Source organism: Muscardinus avellanarius (genome assembly GCF_963383645.1).
Source record: "Muscardinus avellanarius genome assembly, chromosome: 15".
Lineage (NCBI taxonomy): Eukaryota > Metazoa > Chordata > Mammalia > Rodentia > Gliridae > Muscardinus > Muscardinus avellanarius.
In genome coordinates this window covers 41,263,304-41,288,108 of record NC_137801.1, presented here as the reverse complement: position 1 = coordinate 41,288,108, position 24,805 = coordinate 41,263,304, and the positions used below count along the sequence as shown (strand labels likewise).

The following is a 24,805-nucleotide window of genomic DNA, read 5'->3' as shown; positions in this document are numbered from 1 at the left end:
ATGTACAAGACTCAAAGTAAATAGAAAGGCAGCTCTCAATCACAAACAAATGAGACAGTGATCATTCAAACTCCAACTGTGACAGTATATGTATGGCATATTATGTCAATATTGTGCATGAATAGTTTTATCCAGCCCAAATTCTGGGTTTTATATGAATTTGCAGATATAAGACACTGGTCAAATTTTAAGATTGGTATGCCAATTTAAAGCTGCTTATATTGTGACTACAGGTTTCATGATCACTAATATGTTTCACAAAACAGTAATCTTCAAAGGTCTTTTCTGTCCCATCTTCATACAGTTGTAATCTGAGTTCATTTATTAACTTCCATTCTTGTAATCTTCAAATTATAGTAATTATGCATTGAGTTCCCTATGCATCTCACCCATCTCTTTTATCTGAAACAGAAGGGAAAAGTAGAGAAGAAAATTTAAAATAATTTCAGAGTTGGCATGGTGGTACATGCTTGTAATGCCAGTATTTGAGAGGCTGAGACAGGAAGATTGCAGGTTCATGGCCAGCCTCAGCTACTTAGTGAGACTCTAAAGAATAAAAAATAGGGCTGGAGTTTAGCTCAGAGATAGAATGCCCCTGGGTTCAATCCCCAATACTGCAAAATAAAAATAATAATAATAAGCCGGGCGTGGTGGCGCGCACTTGTAATCCCTGCGCTTGGGAGGCTGAGACAGGAGGATCGCAGGTTCAAAGCCAGCCTCAGCCACTTAGTGAGGCTCTAAGCAACTTAGTGAGACCCTGTTTCCAAATAAAATATAAAATAGGTCTGAGAGTATAGCCTGGAGGTAGAAAGTCTCTGGGTTCTGTTAGATTTATTAGGTTCTTATTTCAGAACACCTCCCCCCCCCCCCAATAAGCTAAGTTTCCTGAAATGCCCTGGTCTGACCTGTTAAGCTACCATCTCCCTCTGACCATACCTGATCACTTACCTGGGAGACCTGCCCCCTCCTAGTGCCCTTGGCCAATCAGTGAAAGGGACATTCCCCACTCACCCCGAGTCAATTACCTGGCCACACGCCCCCTTCCATGGGACTCTAGCCAATTAGTTCAAAGGGCATTTCTCCTAACCTATGAGCCCCCAATCTATAACCCCAAGCCCCTATATAACCCTGATCCCAGCACATGCTCCCTCTCTTCCTGGATTCTTCTTTCTCTCTCTCCCCCTCTGTCTCTGTCTGTCTGTCTGTCTCTCTCTCTCTCTCTCTCCCTTTATGCCTTTCATACCAGCCCCTCCAATAAATCTCTTGGCTACAAGGTGGTCTCTGGTGTGGTCAAACTTGGTCCTTTCAGGTTCCACCCCCAGTACCACCAAAAATAATAATAATAATAATTTCAATCTTTTGCTCATTCTGAAAAAAAATTTTTTTTGGTACTAGGGATACAGGGCATTCTACTTAGACGTTACACTCCCAGCCCATGTCTCCAAGTTGCTGAAGCTGTTTTTGAACCTGTGATCCTCTTGTGTGTTAGTCTTCCAAATACTGGGATTATAGGCATGCTCCACTGTGCTCAGCCTGAAAATATGGTGTCTTTGTTTTGTGTATGGTACTAGGAATTGAACCCAGGGGCATTCTACCTCTGAATTACAACCCTAGCCCTATTTTCTTTTTGTTTTAGAACAAGGTCAAACTAAGTTGCAGAGGGCATCACTAAATTGCCGAGGCTGGCTGCAAATATGAAATTCTCCTATCTCAACCTACCAAGTACTGGGATTACAGGCATGGGTCACTTGAAAATAGGTTCTTCGATTTTTGCAGTACTGGGAATTGAAGCCAGAGGAGTTCTACCTCCGAGCTACACCCAGAGCCCTATTTCATTTATTTATTTAGTGCAGGGGATTGCACTCAGAGGCACTGTACCTCCAAGCTATCCCCCAACCCCTGTTCAGTTTTTTATTTCTTATTTGAAAACAGGGCCTTACTGGGTTGCTGAGAGCCTTGTTAAGTTTCTGAGGCCTCCCAAGAACTGGGATTACAGATGTGCATCATCATGCCTGGCCAAAATAAATTTTTCTTTAAAGAGCTTGGGGTATAGTTCAGAAGTAGAATGACAAGCTGAGAATGATAGCAAATGCTAGTAATCCCAGTATTTGGGAGGCTGAGGCAGGAGTACCGCAGGCTCAAAGCCAGCCCCGGCTACTTAGTGAGCCTCTCAACAACCTAGTGAGACCCAGTTTCCAAATAAAAAATAAAATCAGGCTGGTGGGCTGGTGGAGTACCTTGGATCCTTAGTACAAAGAGAGAGAGAGAGAGAGAGAGAGAGAGAGAGAGAGAGAGAGAGAGAGAAGAGAAGAGAAGAGGAGAGGAGAGGAGAGGAGAGGAGAGGAGAGGAGAGGAGAGGAGAGGAGAGGAGAGGAGAGGAGAAGGAGGAAAGAGAAAGTAGAATGACCCTGACAGTATCGAGTACCAACAAGGGAAAAAAAAAAATAAAGGAACAGTTAAAACTTTTACTAAATATACACTATTTTCATATAGTTAGGAAGGATCAATTCATTTTCTACTATCAATCTTTTATTTTATAGGTGAGGAAATTGAAGTTCAGAACTAAGAAACCTATCCCAGAGCACATAATTAGTTATAGGCAGAACTGAAACAACAATGACCACTATTATGGGCAAACTTGTCACTATGTGGCAAGCATAGGACCAACACTTTACATTCAGAACATTGTGTTTAATCCTTACAAGTCCATACTATTATCTCCATTTTTGTATGTAAGAAAACATGGAGGTTTAAAGAAATTATATTACTCGCCTAGCTAATAAGCAGTCAAACCCAGGTCTATATTGCTTTTAGGTAAGTTCTACATCATTATTTTGAAGTTACAAGTCAGTTTTAGGGGTAATCTCCTAGGCTTACAGCCACCAAACCAGATAAGCCAGATAATCTCCTATGGAACTGAAAGAAAATGTTAGGACTTTCTGGTTCTCATAGATAAGCAACACATATACAATTACAAATACATACAGATAGACAAAAATCGATGAGTATGTAGAAAATATTACTGATAGAGTTCAGAGACAAATGTGTTCTCATACAGTTTCAAGTGAATGAAAAACCCAATCTGACACTGACTTTACACTAATATGAGTAATAGGTATATGTAACATTTACTATGACAAACCAAATTTATCTTAATATTTACTTGAAAAGAGACAATGAATCAGGTCATTAGCCACAGAGTTTCTTAATGTGACTCTACTAGTAGAGTATGGCTTTAAAAGAGTCCTCTAAATGTTGACACTTATGATGCAGAATTCAATAAGGTGGAGCTCATGTACTCAGATAAGAGCTCAGTCTAACTAAGACTGTCCCTAAGACCCTAAAGACTATCATGTTTTGTTTTTGTGGTACTGGAGATTGAATCCAGAGGCATTCTAACTCCAAGCTACACCCCCATCCTGGTTTAATTTTCAACTTGGAAACAGGGTGTCACTAGGCTGCAGAGAGCCTTGCTAAGTTGCTGAAGGTGGCTTTGAACCTGTGATCCTTTTGTCACAGCCTCCCAAGTACTGGGATTAAAGCATGCACCACCACACTCAGCTTCTAAGGACAATAGTGTAAAGAGACTTCGGGGTAACAGAGATCTGTCAATGTCTAGAAAAGCACAGGTATAACTAGCAATAAGAGACTAACAGGCTCATGTTAAATACAAAAGCAATCCATTTACCTCAGCCTTCTCATACTTTGTTGTTTTCTTCTTTCTGGAAATAACCTGAATGGAAGAAAAAAAAGATTACTACTTTAGAACTATCACTTAAACCAAAATGTTAGTCTAAATTGACATATAAACTGGGTGTGGTGGCACGCACTTGTAATCCCAGTACTTAAGAGGCTGAGACAGGAGGGTTGCAGGTTCAGAGCCAGCTTCAGCTACTTAGGCCTTCTGCAACCTAATGAGACAGTTTAAAAAATAAAGAATACAAAATAGGGCTGGGGGTAGAGCTTGGAGGTAGAATGCCCCTGGGTTCAATCCCCAGTACCACAAAAATACAAAATCAATTGAATATTTGACATATATGTACATAATATACGTAATTCTCATCTGCATAATTTAAAAATCTACCTATAAACATGTTTGTTAAGCCAGGCATGGTGGTACATACTTGTAATCCCTGCATTTGGGAGGCTGAGACAGGAGGATCGCGGTTTGTGGACAGCCTCAGCTATTTAGTGAGGCCCTTTGCAACTCCATGAGACTCAGTTTCAAAAATAAAGGATAAAAATAAGGCTGGGGGCTGGTTGTGGTGGCGCATGCTTGTAATCCCAGCATTTGAGAGGCTGAGGCAGGAGGATTGCGGTTGGTGGACAGCCTCAGCTACTTAGTGAGGTCCTTCGCAACTCAGTGAGACCCTGTTTCAAAATAAAGAATTTTTAAAAAGTTGGGCTATATGTATAGCTCGGAGGTAGAATGCCCTTGGGTTCCACCCCCAGTACCGCAAAAACAAAAAACAAACAAACAAAACCAAAAAAACACCTCAGTACTAATCTAAAATAACCCTACCATAACCATTGAAACCAACTAAAAAAAGATTATTTTCTTTTGGTAGTATAGAGATTGAACCAAGGGGCATTTTACCTCCAAGTTACAACCCCAGCCTTATTTTTATTTTGAAATACGTCTCACTACACTAGGTTGATGAGAGTCTATCTCACTACTTGCTACGGCTCTCCTGTCTCAGCCTCTCAAGTACTCAGATTACAGGCATACATCACCACACTAAGCATGAATAATCTTTAATGCAATTTAACAGTCTTGTGTGCATTCTTTTTCCATACTAAAACAAAACAGATGCATAAAAACTTGGGGGGATCTAAAAATGGGACCATAAAATGTCAATCCATCTTTAAACAGCCTGTATCTACATCACAGGAATGTTTCCAAATCAAAAGAGACCGAAGGCATTCAAAACACTCCATGGCATGGACACACTATTTACTCATCTACATGCACTCAGGTTGTTTTCAGGCTCATGATCACAAGCAGTGCCACATACATAACTTTGCATGTGTCCTCTTTGTTGCCATATTTTCTGTTGGTCTCATCAATTTGAAAGAACTCCTTGTCTATTATACATAATATCTACTTTTATTTTATTTCATGAACATTTTTTTCTGCCTACCACTGACTTGTCTTTTCTTTTTTTTTTTTCCTGTGTGTGGTAATGGTGATTGAACCCGAGAGGACATTCTATCTCAAGCTATACTGTCAGCTCTATTTTTTTAATTTGGAAATTAGGTTGCACTAAGTTGCAGGGGGCCTCACTAAATTGCCAAGGCTGGATTTTTTTGCATGTGTGCGTGGCACTGAGGATTAAGCCTGCAGGCATTCTACCTCCAAGCTTTACCCATAGTCCTATTTTATTTTTATTTTGAAACAGGTTCTCACTAGGTTGAGGAGAGTCCCACTACTTGTTGAGGCTGTCTTGAACCTGAGATCCTCCTGTCTCAGCTTCCAAAGTAATGGAATTACAGGCATGTACCACCATTTAAAAATATATCTTTAAGGCCGGCATGGTGGCACACCCTTGTAAACCCCATTTGGGAGGCTAAGACAGGAAGACTGCAGTTTGCTGCCAGCCTCAGATACTTAGTGAGGCCCTTTGCAAAGTAGTGAAACCCTTCTTTCCTTCCTCCTCCCTCCCCCCCTCTCTCTTTCATTTTCTTTCTTTTTTTGGTTGTACTGGGGATGGAACCTAGGGGCATTCTATCTACAAATTATACCCCCAGCCCTATTTTTTAGTCTTTTTATTTTTGAAACAGGGTCTCACTGAGTTGCGAAGGGCCTCACTAGGTAGCTGAGGCTGTCCACAAACCATGATCCTCTGTTTTCTGCCTCCCAAATGCTGGGATTACAAGCGTGCGCCACCACACCTGGCTGAGACCATGTTTCAAAATAAAGAATAAAAAACAGGGCAATGGGTATAGCTTGGAGGTAGAATGCTGCTGGATTCCATCACCAGTACCAAAAAGAAAAAAACAACAAAACAACAAAAAAGAATGTATCTTTAAGCACATATACTTAAATTTTACTTGTTTTGTACTGTACTCACCAGCACAACAATTCCAGCAATCATTGCTATTGCCACAACCACAATGACAGCAATAATACCAGCTTTTAGGCCCTGCATTGAAAATTCTGGTGCTTTTTCATCAACATAGTAAATTAATGTTTCACCAGGATCCAGATCCAGTTGTTCCCCATTTACTTTCAGGTCTGTTTTTGTAGACTGGAACAAGGATTCCCCTTTAACCTGTATTAAGAAGTAAAAAAAAAAAAAAAAATTTAGAAAACCAATTGTGGCCACCAAAATTATATGCCAAAAGAACTGCTATCAATAATTTTCCTGGTTTTGGTAATAAAGATCTGATGCACTGAGACCTTTAGAGGAAATTTCAAACATATACAAGATCAGAAATAGTATTATAAAGCCCACAAACCTAATATAGAGATTCTACAGATTCAAAGATAACAACACATCGCCAATCTTATTTCATCTTTTTTTTTTCTTTCTGGTACTGAGGATGGAACCCAGGGCATTCTTCCTCTGAGCTCCCTGCCCTAGCCCTATTTTTTATTCCTATTTGGAAACAGTGTCTCACTGAGTTACAAAGGGCCTTGCTAAATAGCTGAGGCATCCATGAACCCGGATCCTCCTGTCTCAGCCTCCCAAATGCTGGGATTACAAGAGTACGCCACCACTCCTGGCTCATTTCATGTATTCTTCCTTCTATCTCTCTGCTCCCCACTCTAGCCAGATTAATTTAAAGCAAATCTTAGATTTCAACAGAAATACCTCACTATAATGTATATTTTGTTTTGTGGTGCTGGGAATTGAATCTGGGGGCATTCTACCTGTGGGCTATACCCCCATCCCTATTTTATATTGGAAATGGTCTCACTAAGTTACTGAAAGCCTCGCTGAGTTGCTGAGGCTATCTTTGAACCTATGGTCCTCTGTCTCAGCCTCCTACGTTCGGGAATCACAGGAGTGTGCCACCACGCCCAGTTGTATTAAAGTTTGAACAATATTTTAATCACACTAGTTACATAATTTTTTTAAAAATGTAGATTCTTATCCATGTAAATTATTAGTATAACAGAGAAAGAATAAACACACAAAGTAATTATCAAGACTAATAAATACTAATTATAAGAAAGAAGAAGCCAGGCGGCATGGTGGTACACACTTATAATCCCAGTACTTGGGAGGCCAAGACAGGAAGTTTGAGCCCAGTCTCAGCAACTTAGCAAGATTCTGCTTCAAATAAAAATAAAACAGTACTTCGGATGTAGCACCAAGGTAGAACACCCCTGGTTCAATCCCAATACCAACAGCAAAAAAAAAAAAAAAAAAAAAGGAAAAAAGGAAAAAAAGAAAGAAAAAAAAAAGCAGATGATATTGTAGGAAGAACAATTTGATAAACTACATAAAAACAAAACAAAAAAAAAGCCGCACATGGTGGTGCACGCTTGTAATCCCAGCATTAGGAAGGCTGAGACAGAAGGACTGTGGTTCGTGGACAGCCTCAGCTACTTAGTGAGGCCCTCCGCAACTCAGTGAGATCCTGTTTCAAAATAAAAAATAAAGAACAAGGCTGGAGGTGTAGCTCAAAAATAAAATGTCCCTGGGTTCCATCCCCAGTAGAAAATAAAAAAGATGTATATAAGGGACAGGGAGGACAAGTTTAAATGCAGCAAAAGATCTACTTAAAGATATATAGCTGATATATATTTGGAGAAAAAGGTTATGAAAGATCTTGAATCCATGGAGACACGAATATGTTACATTTCTGAACACATAAAATAAGGAAGTTTATACTTACATCTTTTTCGAAATAATAAGCCACATCAGCTATGTCCACATCATTCTGAGTTTTCTCAGAAGAATTTTGCTTCAGATCAATAGTGATAATATTATCCTCATACTAGTGGAAATAATACAAAAATACAAATTAATATTAATGTAATCCAAGTAATATGAAATACTGTTCAAAAGAATATGCAGTATTAGCTGGCAGGCACTGTGGTACATTCCTGTAATCCCAGCATTCAGGAGGCTGAGACCGGAAGATTGTGGTTCACGGACAGCCTCAGCTACTTAGTGAGGCGCTTCACAACTCAGTGAGACCCTGTTTCAAAAATAAAAAGACTAGCCGGTGTGGTGGCACATGCTTGTAATCCCAGTATTCGGGAGGCTGAGACTGGAGGATCGCGGTTTGCAGACAGCCTCAGCTATTTAGTGAGGCCTTCCGCAACTTAGTGAGACCTTGTTTCAAAATAAAGAATAAAAATAATAGGGCAGGGGTGTAGCTTGGAGGTCGAATGCCCCTGGATTCCATCCCCAGACTCCAACACACACACACACACACACACACACACACACACACACACACACAAATATAAATAAATAAATAAAAAAGACTAAAATATAGGAATGAGGGTGTAGCTTGGAGGTAGAATGCCGCTGGGTTCCATCCCCAGTACTGCAAAAAAAAAAAAAAAAAAAGAATATGAAGTATTGGGTAATAACAAGAAAAATCCATCCAAGGAAATAAGACAGCAAAACTGGTTTTCAAAAACTATCAAGGAAAACATTAGGACTTTCACATTAAGTTCCAGGACTGTTACTAAAATCACTGGCTGAGCCGGGTGTGGTGGCACACGCTTGTAATCCCAGCATTTGGGAGGCTGAGACCTGAGGATCGTGGTTCGCGGATAGCCTCAGCTACTTAGTGAGGCCCTCCGCAACTCAGTGAGACCCTGTTTCAAAATCAAGAATAAAAAATTGGGCAGGGTGTGTAGCTTGGAGGTCAAATGCCTCTGGGTTCCATCCCCAGACCCACAAAAATAAATAAATAAATAAATAAATAAATAAATAAATAAATAAAATCACTGGCTGCCCTTATACCCAAATTATAGTCTTCTACCAACATTCTGCTAAAACTCAATTACCAAAATGTCATACCAGAATACTTGTGATATATTTTGGATTCAGCTGATAACGAGTGGTGATCATCTCCGTAAGTGCACTGTAAATAATTAAAAATCTATGTTAAAGAAAAAGTTGTATACTACCATAATAAGCAGTTCTGCTTTTTAAATAAGAGATAGCTCAAGCTCTACACTTATTAACCAAGTTGTTAACATTTTATGCCATTTGTGACTATCATAATAGTTAATTTGTTCAGGCTAGCATCATCCATTAATACCAAATAATTGAGTGCCAATTCAAATAGAACATGTAAACAGTCTCCAAGTATCTGCCCAGAAACCAGGTACAGTACATATTCCTATAATTCCAGTACTTGGGAAGCTGATATAGGAGAGTCAAAGGTTCAAAGCCAGTGTACAGCAACTTACAGAGAACCTGTTTCAAAATAAAAAATAAAAATGGAGCTGGGCATGGTGGTGCACACTTGTAATCCCAGTATTTGGGAGGCTAAGACAGGAGGATAGCAGGTTCATGGCCAGCCTCAGCTACTTTTTTCCCCCCATTTTATTTTTATTTAATGCTAAAAGTTAAAAGAAAAAAAAATACTGTAAATCTGACAAATGACAGAATGCAGGTGATATTTCCATCGCCTGATTTTAAAATATAGTAATGATATCTGAGATTACACTTACTTCATTTGACAAGCCTCAGCTACTTAATGAGGCCCTCCGGAATTTAATGAGACCCTGTTCAAAATGAGTAATATAAAATAGGGCTGGGGTATAACTTGGAGGTAGAATGTCCCTGGGTTCAATCCCCAGTACCATGGAAACATCAAATAATTCCAAGTTTGAGAGACATTTATAAAATAGCTGTCCATGCTCTTCAAAACTTGTCAATGCCAGCCGGGGATGGTGGCACATGCTTGTAATCCCAGCCCTTGGGAGGCTGAGATAAGAGGATCCCACAGGTTCAAAGCCAGCCTCAGCTACTTAGTGAGGCTCTCAGCAACTTAGTAGCGATATCCTGTTTCCAAATAAAGTATAAAATAGGTCTGGGAGTATAGCCCAGAGGTAGAAAAGCCCCTGGGTTCTACCCCAAGTACCACAAAAAAACAAAAACCAAAAATAAATAAACAAAAACTGTCAATGCCAAGTTGGGCGTGGTGGCACACACTTGTAATCCCAGCATTTGGGAGGCTGACACAGGAGGATTGCGGTTTGCGGACAACCTCAGCTTCTTAGGCTCTCTGCAACTAAGTGAGACCCTGTTTCTAAATGAAGAATAAAAAATAGGGCTGGGGGTATAGCTCAGAGGTAGAATGCCTCTGGGTCCCATTCCTAGTACTGAAAAAACAAACAAACAAACAAACAAACAAACAAACCTGTCAATGCCAGACTAGGGATAGCTCAGGGATAGAGCATTTGCTTAGAACATGCAAGTCCTGGGTTCAATACTCATCACTGCAAAACAAAGTAAGATCCCCCAAAGTAGACTTATCCCTATACTTGAAAGGCTGTGACAGGAGGATCACAGGTTCAAGCCAGCTCATGCTAACTTAGTGAGACCATGTTTGTAGATAAAATAAAATAAAATAGGACTGGGGATATAGCTCAGGGTTAGAACTCCCTTGGGTTCAATCCCCAGGACCAATAAATAAATAAAAAGAGAGGTGGGAACCTGGCTTGGTGGCACATGCTTGTAATCTCAGTACTTGGGAAGCGGAGACAGAAGGAGCGCAGGTTCGTGGCCAGCTGCAGCTACTTAGTGAGGCTCTCCGCAATTTAGTAAGACCATATTTCAAAATAAAGAGTAAAAAATAGGACTGGAAGTGTAGCTCGGAGGTAGAATGCCCTTGGGTTCCATCCCCAGTACTAGAAAAAGAGAGGGGGGGGGAGGGAGGGGTGGGAATGTAGCTCAGTACTAGAGCATTTGCATAGCATACAGAGGCCCTAGGTTAAATTCCCAGTACCACAAAATAAATAAAAGAGACACTAAAAAATCATTAACATCATACGTAACCTTGGATTGGATCCTTAATCCAAGGGTAAAATTTTGCTCCAAAAGACACGGTTGACATGATTATGGTAGACTTTCTGAATTCGATCATTGTACAGTGGTTATATAAAACAATGCCTTTGCTCTTAGGGAAATATATACTGAGCTGGGCGTAGTGGCATACCTTTGTAATCCTAGTACTTGGGAGGTTGAGATAGGAAGATCGCAGGTTTGAGGACAGTCTCAGCTACTAGGGAGACTTTCATCAGTTTCTCAAGACCATTTCCAAATTAAAAAGAAAATAGGGCTGGGAATGTAGCAGAAATGTAGCTTGAAGGTAGAATGCCCCTGGGTAACCTCAAGTGCCCCCCCCCCACAAAAAACACTAAAGTGCTTAGAAGTGGTTCTAGGAACCGTGTTTATTCATGTAGAGATATAAAGTGCAAACAAACGCCGGTGTGGTGGTGCATGCTGGTAATCCCAGGTCTTGGGAGGCTGAGACAAGAGGATCGTGCAGGTTCAAAGCCAGCCTCAGGTACTTAGTGAGGCTCTCAGCAACTTAGTGAGACTCTGTTTCCAAATAAAGTATAAAATAGGTCTGGGAATATAGCCTGGGGGTAGAAAAGCCCATGGGTTCCACCCCTAGTACCACAAACACAAAAAAGTACAAACACAAACAAAAGGATGATGTGGCAAAACATTAGTGAATCTCAGTGAGGGGAATAAAACACTCACTGTACTCTTATTACGACTATTTCAAAAACTATTCAGCTGGGCATGGTGGTGCACACTTGTAATTCCAGCTCTTGGGAGGCTGAGACAGGATCACAGGTTCAAAGCCAGCCTCAGCAACTTGTGAGGCTCTCAGTAACTTAGTGAGACCCTGTTTCCAAATAAAAAATAAAAAATAAAACAGGTCTGCGGGTATAGCCTGGAGGTAGAAAGTTCCTGGGTTCCATTCTCAGTATGAAAAAAAAAAAAAAAGCCAACAAAACTGTTTCAGAGAAATAAGAAAAGGCATTTAGTATTTAGTTTTTCTTTTGAGGGGTAGTGTGTGTGTGTGTGTGTGTGTGTGTGTGTGTTTACTGAGACTTCAACCCAAGGAATTCTACATCTGGGCTACATCCTCAGCCCTATTTTATTTTTTATTTTGACACAGTCACACTAAATTGCTAAGGGTCTCAATAAATCGCTGAAGCTGATCACAAACCTGTGATTCTCCTGTCTCAGCCTTCCAAGTTCTAGGATTACAAATGTGAAATTACAAATGTGTTTCTCTCTCTCTCTCTCTCTCTCTCTTTTTTTTTTTTGGTATTAGGGATTGAATCCAGAGGCATTCTGCCTATACGCTATACCCCAGCTTTATTTAATGTTTTTGTTTTGAAGCAGGGTCTCACTAGGTTGCTGAATGTCTCACTATGTTGCTGATGCTGTCCAAGAACCTGCAACCTCCTGTTTCAGGTTCCCAAGTACTGGGATTATAGATATATGCAGCCACGCCTAGCTTCATTTAGTTTCTAATGACAGAGGACAGTAAAAGATGAAAGATGTGAGAAGCAAACTGGTTAATAAGATGCACACAATTGCACTTACTTCTGTAAACTCTGAGTATCGTAAGGTTTTTCTCTTTCTTTGTGTTTTAGTTCAATGATGATCCAGCTATAAAGAAAAAAGACAGTGACAACTGTTTATAACTATTTTTGGGGGGGTTCTGGGGATGGAACCCAGGGGCGTTCTACCTCCAAGTTCTACCCCCTTGCCCTATTTTTTTATTCTTTATTTTGAAACAAGGTCTAAGTTGCAAAAGACCTCCCTAAGTAGCTGAGGCTGTCCACAAACGGCTATCCTCCTGTCTTAGCCTCCCAAATGCTGGGATTATAAGTGTGCGCCATCATGCCCGGCTATAACTATCTTATAACCGTTTATAACTATCTTATACTGTTTTCTTAATAAGCAAATGCTAAAATTGTCCAGTGGAATTATAGTAGTTAACAGAACAAGCATTTTGCATTAAGTATACCCATATTTTCCTCTCTCACCCTCACCCATTGATGCTTCATGTAGAACCTACCCAGAAGGAACATGCTTTCTAATGTTGACCCTAATGTCTAATGTCAAAGATGGACTGGCTGTGTTGGGCCTTGCTAAGCAAAGGAGGCCAGGTGTAGTGATGCTCGCTTGTAATCCCAGTACTTGGGGGCCTGAGACAGGAGGACTGTAGATCTGAGGACAGTCTTAGGAAGTAGTGAAACTTTCATCAACCTAGAGAGACCTTGTTTCAAAATAAAAATAAAATAGGGCTGGTAGTGTAGCTCAAGGCTAGAATACCCCTGGGTTCAATCCCCAGTACCATAAAAAATAAAATAAATTAATTTAAAAAATAAAAGCCGGGTATGGTGGTGCACGCTTGTAATCCCTGCTACTTAGTGAGGTCCTCTGCAACTTAGCAAGACCCTGTTTCAAAATAAAGAATAAAAAATAGGGCAGGGGGTATAGCTTGGAGGTCAAATGCCCCTGGGTTCTATCTCCAGACCCGTAAAAAAAAAAAAAAAAAAAAAAAAACAAAATACAAAAGGACAGAAAGAAAACCAGAGAAAAATGACCCTGGGCTCCAGAACACAGAGCTGTGGAGCCTGGTGCCCCGCCTCTGACCCCGTCCAGCAGTGTCTCTCCAGCCTGCGTGAGCTTGAGCGAGCTCTTGCTCCTTCCCATTAAATGTCCCCAGACTGCCTTATCTTTTAATGCTGGGGATTAAAGTGGCAATTTCTTAAATGCCAATCCCTTTACCACTGAGCTACATCCCCAGCCCTCATCTCACTTTTAAAATAAGTGAGCAAATGTGTAAATAGCTTCAGCTATTCATATACATTTAACACTAATTCAACTTTATTTTTCGTGCATGTGTGGTACTGGGGGTGGAACCCAGGGGCCATTCTTCCTCTAAGCTATGCCTTCAGCCCAATTTTTTTTTTTTTTTTTTTTGGTACTGGAGATGGAATCCAGGGGCATTCTGCCTCCGAGCTGCACTCCCAGCCCTATTTTTTATTCTTTATTTTTGAAACAGGTTCTCAGTTGCAAAGGGCCTCACTAAGAAGCTGAGCCTGTCCACAAACTGCAATCCTCCTGTCTCAGCCTCCCAAGTACTGGGATTACAAGCATGAGCCATTATGCCCAGCTTATTTTTTATTTTGAAGCAAGACTAACCTTACACTCCTGAGGTTGGCCTGGAACCTATGAGACTCCTATCTGAGCCTTCCAAGGACTGGGATTACAGGTGTGTACCACCACAGCAGCAGAGTATATAGTGACCAGTATTCCCAGGTGGTCTCCCATCCAACTACTAAATAGACCTGACCCTGCATTAGCTTCCAAGATCAGAGGAGATCTGGCATGTTCAGAATGGTATAGCTGTAGACTTCTATCTTTTAAGTGAAATCATATTACGATATTAAAATATACATTTGTTAAATGAATCGGAAAAGCATGAAAACAATAACACTGGCAACTCCACTCACTAGGTCCTGACTCGCTCGGAGCAGGTTATTTCAGTGTCCTTGTCAGTCCTTCGGACGCCAGCAGTGTTCACACACCAGCAGGTGGCAGTGCCATTGCACTGCTTGGCTTTGAAGAGCCCTTGCTCATCACAGTCAGGATCATACAACCCGTCATTGTTCTGGATCGCCCCTTCAGGTTTCTGTCTTCTCCCAGACTTTGAGTAACTCATTTCTGCCTTCATCACCAAACATTTGGAAGCCACTGAAAAGAAGCTTATTGTCAAACTAAAAAATAACTATAGTTTTACATGCACAGGGAAAAATACTTTTAATTTACTCTAAACTCCCTGTCCAAAGATTCTTTCATATTTCCATTTTCCCACACTTAATTACTTACTGAAAATAAGAAGCTCCAGATGTGAGATAATTTTGACAAAATAACAGGATTCAGATCTGAGCCAATAAAACTCTTCCCAATTAAAGACACATCAATTAAAAAGCTATTATGAAGATAAAGTTTAAAGGCAATAGGAATATTTTACTCACGTTTGGAGCAAAGGACAGTATTTTGTGTACCAATGGAAATACACTGGCATTCACCATTTTGGTTCTTAAAGCAACTTGTGGTCAGCTTATAGTTTTCACATACACATTCTAGGGAAAAACAAAAACAACAAAACTATCAACTTTGATGTCGCTGCTAAATTATATTCTGACAATAATGCCAAAGTTATATGGACACGAACCCTTACAAAGTGGTCCTAAAATTTTTTAAGTGCTTCCTAACTGCTGGCACTTAAAAGTTTGCATATATTACACAGACCTGTAATCCAATTTCTGTGTATTCTCTTTCCTTTTCTTTTTTTCAGTACTAGGGATTGAACTCAGACCCTCGTGCATGGAGCTACATCCACAGCCCCTCGTTTCATTATTATTATTATTATTATTATTATTATTATTTTATTATTATTATTAATTTTATTTGGTTCTGGGAATGGAACCCAAGAGCATTTTAACCCAGAGCTACACCTTTAGCTCTACTTTATGTTTTTATTTAAGACAGGGTCTAAGTTGATGAGAGCCTCCTAACTTGCTGAAGTTGGCTTCAAACCTGTGATCTTCCTGCCTCTGCCTTCTAAGAACTGGGATTATAGGCATGCACCACCATGCCCCAATGGCATACTGGGATTGAGCCCAGGGCATTCTATCTCCAAGCTACACCCCCATCCTGATTTTTTTTTCAGTACTAGGGATGGAACCCACGGGCATTCTACCTCTAAGCTACCTCCCCCAGCCCTGTGTGTTTTTTTTTTTTTTTTTAATTTTGAAACAGGGTCTCACTAACTCACAGAGAGCCTCACTAAGTTGTTGAGGCTGGCCGCAAACCGTGATCCTCCCACTCTTCTTAGCTTTATTCTTTATTTTGAAACAGGGTCTCACTAAGTTGGGAAAGGCCTAAGTAGCTGAGGAGGGCGGCAAACAAGAACCCTCCTGTCTCAGCCTCCCATATTGAAATTACAAGTGCTCACCACCATGCCTGGCATAGGGGTATCTTTTTATGTGGGTCCTAACTACATAAAATCCTGGTACCTGATTTTGAAAATGACACACAGCAACCATTCTGGTATTAATGTCAGTTTAATAGTTTGTTGTTGGGTGTTTTTTTTTTTTTTGGCAGTATGGAGAATTGAGCCCAGAGGGCATTCTATCTCCAAGTTACATCCCCAGCTCTATTTGTTATTCTTTATTTTGAAACAGGGTCTTGCCGGGCATGGTGGCGCATGCTTGTAATCCCCGTGCTTGGGAGGCGGAGACAGGAGGATAGTGCAGGTTCGAAGCCAGCCTCTCTGGCTTGAGACCCTGTTTCCAAATAAAAATATAAAAAAGTAGGTCTGGGAGTGTAGCCCGGAGGTAGAAGGGCTTCCAGGAACCCCAGTACCACCAAAAAAAAAAAGAGAGAGAGAGAGAGAGAGAGAGAGAGAGAGAGAGAGAGAGAAAGAGAAACAGGGTCTCACTAAGAAAAAGAGGGCCTCACTAAGGCAGCTAGCAGAGAATCCTGCAGCTAGCTGCAATCCTGCTATCTCATCCCTCAGCCTCCCAAGTACTGGGATTACAAGGTGCACTGCCACACCTGGCTTCAAGTTCATTCTAACTTCATTTACCAGTCAAGACAGCATGACAAATCAAATAATTTTTATATTGGTCCTTCATAACATATTTACCATTTAAATTGTAAATTGAGATTATTTAACCCAAGATTAAAACTAAAAAGACACCTCTTAAACTGCACTACTTTGAAAGTTCAATGGAAAAACACAGGCCACCCCATTAGTGAGCGTATAAAATCCCATCCAGAGAGCTTTGGCCAATTCTCTCCACTTATAGGCACCATCTTACAAATAAATCAAATTATCATAGTCAACATGGTGTGAACTTCCACTCTACATTGCTCAGGTACCTTTTAAGTCATATTTTTTAAAGACTAAAGAAAATGGAAAATTCTGGATATAGGGAGGGGACATGATAAGGTTATGTGTGTTTACTGGGGATTAAACCCAAGGGCCTTATACCACTGACCTACAACCCCCACACCCCCCAGCCCTTATTTTTCTTTTTGCTTTGAAAAAGGGTGTTGCTAATTCACTGCCCCGGAAGCCAACCTGTGGCCTGTGGCTTCGTCCTGTCTCAACTTCCCAGGCCTGTGTTACCGCGCCCAGCTATAAACCTACATGTTTGGATTAAGGCCGTGCTTAGAACAATGTCTAAAAGAAAATATACCCAATTATTAAAAATAATATACCCCATTATAAATTTATTTTTGGTGGTACTGGGGTTCCTGGAAACCCTTCAACCTCCGGGCTACACTCTCAGACCTATTTTATATTTTTTATTTGGAAACAGGGTCTCTTCAGCCAGAGGCTGGCTTTGAACCAGAGCGATTTCCCCCATTTCCGCCTCCCTCCCAAGCACGGGGATTACTAGCGTGCGCCACCATGCCCGGCTTAAATTTGATTTTTTAAAGGGTGGGATTATGGAACTTTTGCTTTTTATGTTTTCATTTTGTAGTACTGGACACTGAAGCCAGGGGCGTTCTACCTCTTAGTTGCACCCCCAGTTCTTTTTATTTTGACTCAGAGTCTCAGTTGCAGAGGCCTAAATTCCTGAGGTTGGCCAAGAACCTGGGATCCTCCTGTCTCAGTCTCGCAAGTACTGGGATTACAAGGGTGCGCCATTACACCCGTTCTCCACGATAAACTTGGCATTACTTACAGGATTCCTGGAAAAGTGAAAACAGGTCTGGTTGTGAAGTTCCAGAGGGCCGTCTGCTGGGCGCAGGTGCACAGCGGCCCTCGCACCGCCATCCGCGCCCGCCGGAGCCCCACAGCCGGGCGCAGGTGCTCGGGGGAATGGCGGGCCAGCAGCCGCGCGGAGGCTGCACGCCCGCCCCAACTACTCTACTCCTCTGGAGTCTCAAATGGGCTCCACCCGAGGTGGGCGCGCAGAGCTGCCGGCCGCGGCGGCTCGGTCCCGCCCCGAGCCCCGAGCCCCGAGCCCCGAGCCCCGAGCCCCGAGCCCCGAGCCCCGAGCCCCGAGCCCCGAGCCCGACCTTTTCCCGGAGAGACGCGCAGAGCGAGGCTGCGCCCTGCCAGGGGCGCGCCAGGCCCGGCTGACTGCGGCGCCCCGCCGGCCGCGGGCGCGTGCCCTCCGCCCCCACCGTCTCCTTGGCCGAGTCGGCAGGTCGGCATCGGCCCGCCTCACCTTCCTGAGCCGCGGCCACCGCCGCCGTCGCCGCGGCGAGCAGGAGCCCGAACGCGAAGACCTGGAGGGACATCATGCTGAGCGCGCGCCGAAAAGAGGGGCGCAGGGCCGAGTGGCTGGACAGACCGCGCAGTGCGAGCTCGCCGACGGCCTGCGCGCTCTGGGCGCGATCCCCCAGCGGCGCGCACCTGCCGCCCGGCCCCGCCCCTCCCGACGCCCCGCCCCTCCCGACGCGCACCTGCCGCCCGGCCCCGCCCCTCCCAACGCCCCGCCCCTTCCCGACGCGGACCTGCCGGCCCGGCCCGGCCCCGCCCCTTCCTGACGTCCCTCCCCTTCCTGACCTGCACCTGCCGCCCGGCCCGGCCCCGCCCCTTTCTGACGTCCCGCCCCTTCCTGACCTGCACCTGCCGCCCGGCCCGGCCCCGCCCCTTCCTGACGTCCCGCCCCTTCCTGACCTGCACCTGCCGGCCCGGCCCGGCCCGGCCCCGCCCCTTCCTGAGGCGCACCTGCGCCAACTGCGCCAGGAGGGAATGGGGGGATGGGGCAGGGGCACCGCGGGGGACGGGGCGGGGCGCCGCGGGAGGGGGGCGAGGAGGGCGAGACCGGGCGCCCGGCGCGGCGGCCAACCCTACAAGCCCCCGAGGTTTGGAAATACTCAGACCTTTTACCCCGACTAGCGCTACTCTGAAGCCGGTTATGGGACGCGGGAAAGGGTGAGGGGACTCGAAGAGGAACTTGGAAGCCATAGTGGAATACAAAGAAAAATAGAGAACTATCCCTAAGCACAATAAAAAAGACCTTTGAGCTTTACCTGGCAGTTTAATGATACTTCTTTGAAATGAGACGTAGGCCGGGCGTGGGCCAGGCGTGCCAGCGTTTGGGAGGCTGTCTGGAGGATTGCACAGGTTCGAAGCCAGTCTCAGCTACTCAGGCTCTCAGCAATTTAGTGAAACCCTGTTTCCAAATAAAGTATAAAAGAGTTCTGGGAGTATAGCCCAGAGGTAGAAAAGCCCCAGGGTTCCACCCCCTCCCCCCTGCCCCAGTACCACAAAGAGAGAGAGAGAGAGAGAGAGAGAGAGAGAGAGAGAGAGAGAGAGAGACATAAAAGGAAAAGAAATTTCCCTGGCTCTCTTCAGAACACTTGAAGACATAAGGAAGGGTTCTCTAGGAGCTAAATGGTGAGAATTGAAATTGCTTCCATATTGTATTAATATTAGAGAACAGAGTTAATGAATCAACCCAGCATTCAGCATTCTGGAGGCTGAGACAGGAGGATCATAATTCGCAGATAGCCTCGGCTACTTAGTGAGGCCCTGTTTCAAGATAAAGAATAAAAAATAGGGCTGAGGGTGCAGCTTGGAGGTAGAAATGGCCCTGGGTTCCATTAGCACCGCTAAAAGAAAGAAAGAAAGGACTAATTTATTTCAGTGGAAATAAATTCAAATTACAACACAATTTTAAAAAATATTAAAAGTATTAGGTGTTTTAATACTATTTGTTAGTTGTAATAATACAACCTGCTTTAAAGAGGTTCTTTATCTCCTTAACTCCTGGGAATAAGTTCAAAAGACAGAAGATAATAAAGCAACTTTTAGGATTCAAGTAAGTTTCAATAATTTTTTTTTTATGGTACTGGGTATAGAACCCAGGGACCTTCTACCTCTGGGCTACACTCCCAGACCTATTTTATATTTTATTTGGAAACAGGGTCTCTTAAACCACCTGAGGGTGGCTTTGAACCTGCGCGATCCTCCTGTCTCAGCCTCCCAAGCGTTGGGATTACAAGCCTGAGCCACCATGCCCGGCTAAGTTTGAATGATTTTTACAAGTTCATGTCAAGTCAAAGGTTATGCTTTTTTGTTTGTGTGTGGTACTGGGGATGGAACTCAGAGGCATTCTACCTCCGAGCTACACCCCCAGCCAGATTTTTTTCTTTCTTTCTTTTTTTTTAGATACCAGGGATGGAACCCAAGGGCATTCTACCTCTGAGCTATACCCTCCGACCTAATTTTTTATTCTTTATTTTTGAAATAGGGTCTCTCTGAGTTGCAAGGGGCCTCATTAAGTAGCTGAGGCTGTCCATGAACCACGATCTTCCTGTCTCAGCCTCCCGAATGCTGGGATTACAGACATGCACCACCATGCCCAGCTTGGTAGTACCTTTTTATTTATTTTTATTTTTATTTTTTTGGTGGTACTGGGGGTGAAACCCAGGGGTTTTCTACCTCCAGGCTATACTCCCAGACCTATTTTATGTTTTTTTTTATTTGGAAACAGGGTCTCACTAAGTTGCTGAGAGCCTCACTAAGTAGCTGAGGCTGGCTTCGAACCTGTATGATTCTCTTGTCTTAGTCCCCAAGCACAGGGATTACATGCATGCACCACAACATTCGGCTAGTAGCTTCTTAATTTTTTTTTTATTTTTTTTTTATTTTTTTATTTTTGCTATCCATTCATCTGTTGATGGAGATCTGGGTTGGTTTCATATTTTGGCTATTACAAATTGTGCTGCTATGAACATAGGTATGCATATGTTGCTGTAGTTCTCTGAATTCAACCCCTTTGGAAAGATACCCAGGAGTGGTAGAGCTGGATCATATGGTGGATCTATTCCCACCTTTCTTAGGAATCTCCACACAGATCTCCATAGTGGCTGAACTAGTTTGCATTCCCACCAACAGTGTAAAAGAGTTCCTCTTTCCCCACATCCTCGCCAGCATTTGTTGTTATTTGATTTCTTTATGCTTGCCACTCTGACTGGGGTTAGATGGAATCTCGGTGTAGTTTTGATTTGCATCTCCCTGATGGCCAGTGATGAAGAACATCTTTTCATGTATCTATTAGCCCTTTGTATCTTTTCTTTTGTGAAGTGTCTATTCAGTTCATTTGCCCATTTCTTGATTGGATTGTTTGTTTTGCCAGTGTAGTGTCTTTTGAGCTCTTTGTATATTCTGGATATTAGCCCCCTATCAGAGTGGTGGCTGATAAAGATCTTTTCCCATTCTGTAGGCTTCCTCTTTAGGTTATTGATGGTTTCCTTTGATGAGAGGAAACTTTTTAGTTTGATGCTATCCCATTTGTTAATTCTTGATTTAATTTCCTGAGCTTTGGAGGTTTTGTTGAGAAAGTTACTGCCTATGCTAATATGTTGTAGTGTTGAGCATATGCTCTCCTCTACTAACTTCACAGTCTCAGGTCTAATTTCTAAGTCTTTGATCCATCTTGAGTTGATTCCTGTGCATGCTGAGATATAGGGGTTTAGTTCCATCTTTCTACAAATGGATAGCCAGTTCTCCCAGCACCATTTGTTGAAAAGGCTGTCTTTTCTCCAGCATATGAGTTTGGCCCCTTTTTCAAAGATTAATTGACTAAAGATGTGTGGATTTGTTTCTGTATCTTCTATTCTAGTCCACTGGTCAGTATATCTGTTATTGTGCCAGTACCATGCTGTTTTTACTACTATTGCTCTATAGTATAATTTGAAGTCTGGGATTGTGATGACTCCTGCATGTTTCTTATTGCTGAGAAGTGCTTTGGCTATTCTGGGTCTTTTCTTTCTCCATATAAAGTTCATGATTCCTTTTTTCTAGGTCTGTGAAGAATGTAGTTGGTATTTTAATGGGAATTGCATTGAATCTATAGATCACTTTTGGCAGAATGGCCATTTTGATGATATTTATTCTGCCTATCCATGAGCATGGGAGGTCTTTCCATCTTCCAAGGTCTTCTTCAATTTCTTTCTTTAATGTTTTATAGTTTTTGTTGTAGAGGTCTTTTACATCTTGGGTTAGGTTTATTCCTAGGTATTTTATTGGTTTTGAGGTTATAGTGAATGGAATTGTTTTCTTTGTTTCTTTCATTGTGGATTCATTGTTGGTGTAAAGAAAAGCCACTGATTTCTTTAGGTTGATTTTGTATCCTGCAACTTTGCTGAATTTGTCAATCAGCTCCAGAAGTCTTTTGGTTGAGTTCTTTGGGTCTTCCAGATAAAGGATCATGTCATCTGCAAATAAGGATATTTTTAATTCCTCTCTTCCTATGTGATTCCTTTGATTTCCTTCCCTTGTCTTATTGCTGCGGCAAGGGTCTCAAGGACTATATTGGAAAGGAGTGGTGATAGTGGGCATCCTTGTCTTGTTCCTGATTTTAGAGGAAATTCTTGCAGTTTTTCCCCGTTCAATATAATGTTGGCTTTGGGTTTACAGTATATTGCCTTAATGATGTTGAAGTATGTTCTTTCTATCCCAATTTTCTGCAGTTTTTATTTTTTATTTTTATTTATTTATTTTTTTAGAGGACGTGGGAGAGTAGTCTGAATTGGGTTATGAGGCCCCGGTGGGTGCCTCACCTCAGCCACTGAACTCACTCTGCTGGCTGTGAGTCTATTCCAAGCCCCAGCAAGGGAGGCATCCACTGGGAGCCGCGGGGCGGCGTCCGCGGCTTCTCCTGCACACTCTGCCCTCGTGCAGAGCCTCGCTCTGTGGGAACTCACCTTCCTGTGCTCAGGGAGGACCCTGTTAGGGCCACGCTGGCCCTAGTCTCAGACCTTCCCAAGGGACGCAGGGAGTGATGTGGCGCACTCAGCTCGTAGCCCCACCGATGAGCTTCCCTCCGCCCCTTGCAGTGTTTTTAACATAAATGGATGTTGGATTTTGTTGAATGCTTTTTCAGCATCTATTGCATGATGATGTGGTTTTTGTTCTTGGTTCTATTTATGTGGTGAATAACATGTATTGATTTGCGTATGTTGAACCAGCCTTGTTTTTCTGGGATGAAACCGACTTGGTCATGATGTATTATTCTCTTGATATAGTTTTGAATGCGTATGGCTAGTATTTTGTTTAGAATTTTTGCACCTATGTTCATTAAGGATATTGGTCTGTAGTTTTCCTTTCTTGAGGTATCTTTATTTGTTTTGGGGATTAATGTGATACTGGCCTCATAGAAGGAATTTGGGAGAGTTCCATCTCTTTCAATTTCCCGGAACAAGTTCTGAAGTATTGGTATTAGTTGTTCACTGAAGGTTTTGTAAAATTCAGCTGGAAACCCATCTGGGCCTGGGCTTTTCTTTGGTGGAAGAATTTTTATTGCCATTTCTATTTCTTTGGTTGTTATTGGTTGGTTTAGGCTTGCTATGTCCTCTTGGTTGAGTGTAGGAAGGTTAACTGTACTTAGAAACCTGTCAATTTCATCCAGGTTTTCAAATCTATTGGAGTATAAATTTTTAAAGTAGTTTCTGATAATATTTTGAATTTCTTCACTATCTGTGGTGATATCTCCTTTTTCATTTCTAATTTTGATCATTTGAGTTGATTCTTTTTCTTTTGGTTAGGTTGGCCAGGGGTTTATCAATTGTATTAATCTTTTCAAGGAACCAGCTTTTTGTTTTATTGATTCTTTGAATTTTTTTTTTTTGTTCTCTATTTCATTTATTTCTGCTCTAATTTTAATAATTTCTTGCCTTCTGCTGGCTTTGGGAATAGACTGTTGCAGTCTTTCTAGGTCCTTGAGTTGTGTCATTAGGTTCTTTACTTGGTGGTTCTCTGTCCTTCTTATGTGGGCACTCAATGCAATAAACTTTCCTCTTAATACTGCCTTCATAGTGTCCTATAGATTTCGGTAGGTTGTGTCTCTGTTTTCATTTGTTTCCATAAATTTCTTTATTTCTTCCCTAATTTCTGCTCTTACCCATTCATCATTCAATACTGTATCATTCAATCTCCATGTATTTGAGTAATTTCTTTTGAGTTTCCTGTTGTTGATTTCTACTTTTATTCCATTATGGTCTGAAAAGATGCAAGGAATTATATTACATCTTTTGAATTTGCTGGCACTTTCTTTGTGTCCCAGTATGTGGTCTATTTTAGAGAAGGTTCCATGGGCTGCTGAGAAGAATGTGTATTCTGTAGTTCCTGGCTAAAATATTCAGTAAATGTCTATTAAGTCCATTTGGTTTATGGTTTTCTTTAGTTCTAAAGAGTCTTTACTCATCTTATGCCTTGAAGATCGAACCAGTGGTGTGAGAGGCATATTAAAGTCTCCCAGAATTATTGTATTTGGGTCTATTTGGGATCTGATGTCCAGAAGGGTTTGTTGTACAAATGTGGTTGCACCCATGTTTGGGGCATATTTACTATCATTATATCTTCTTGGTGTATTGTTCCTTTTAATAAAAGGAGGTGCCCTGATTTGTCTCTTCTGATGTGTTTTAATTTAAAGTCTGTTTTGTTGGATATCAGGGTTGCTACCCCTGCTCTTTTTTGGTCTCCAATAGCATGGTATATCTTTTTCCATCCTTTCACTTTCAGTCTGTGAATGTCTTTGGCTGTAAATTGAGTTTCTTGCAGACAACGTATATTTGGATTATGTTTTTTAATCCACATTGTCAGTCTATGTCTTTTGATTGGTGAGTTAAGTCCTTTGACGTTAAGAGATATTATTGAAATATGAGTTTTATTTTCTGACATTTTGTGTTCTGTCTACTTTTGGGTGGTTTTGTCTTTCTTCTTTACTTAAATGGCCCACTTATGAACTTCCTCTCTTCTCTGGTTCTGAAGTCTGCTTCTTTTTTCTTCTTTATGGTTTATTTCTTTAAGAATT

The 24,805-nt window shown here is 42.0% G+C and overlaps 1 protein-coding gene across 1 annotated transcript; it reads right to left on the bottom strand.

Annotated features, from left to right (window-relative positions):
* Positions 1 to 360: 360 nt before the first annotated feature.
* Positions 361 to 18,281, bottom strand: EPCAM (epithelial cell adhesion molecule; the record flags this gene model as incomplete). The annotated part of the gene is made up of 9 exons (XM_080711189.1): positions 361 to 402; positions 3,689 to 3,733; positions 6,072 to 6,272; positions 7,846 to 7,947; positions 8,988 to 9,051; positions 12,546 to 12,611; positions 14,468 to 14,708; positions 14,993 to 15,100; positions 18,206 to 18,281. 9 exons carry the CDS (start codon positions 18,279 to 18,281, stop codon positions 361 to 363), a joined length of 945 nt encoding a protein of 314 aa, XP_080567315.1.
* Between the last annotated feature and the right edge of the window lie 6,524 nt (positions 18,282 to 24,805).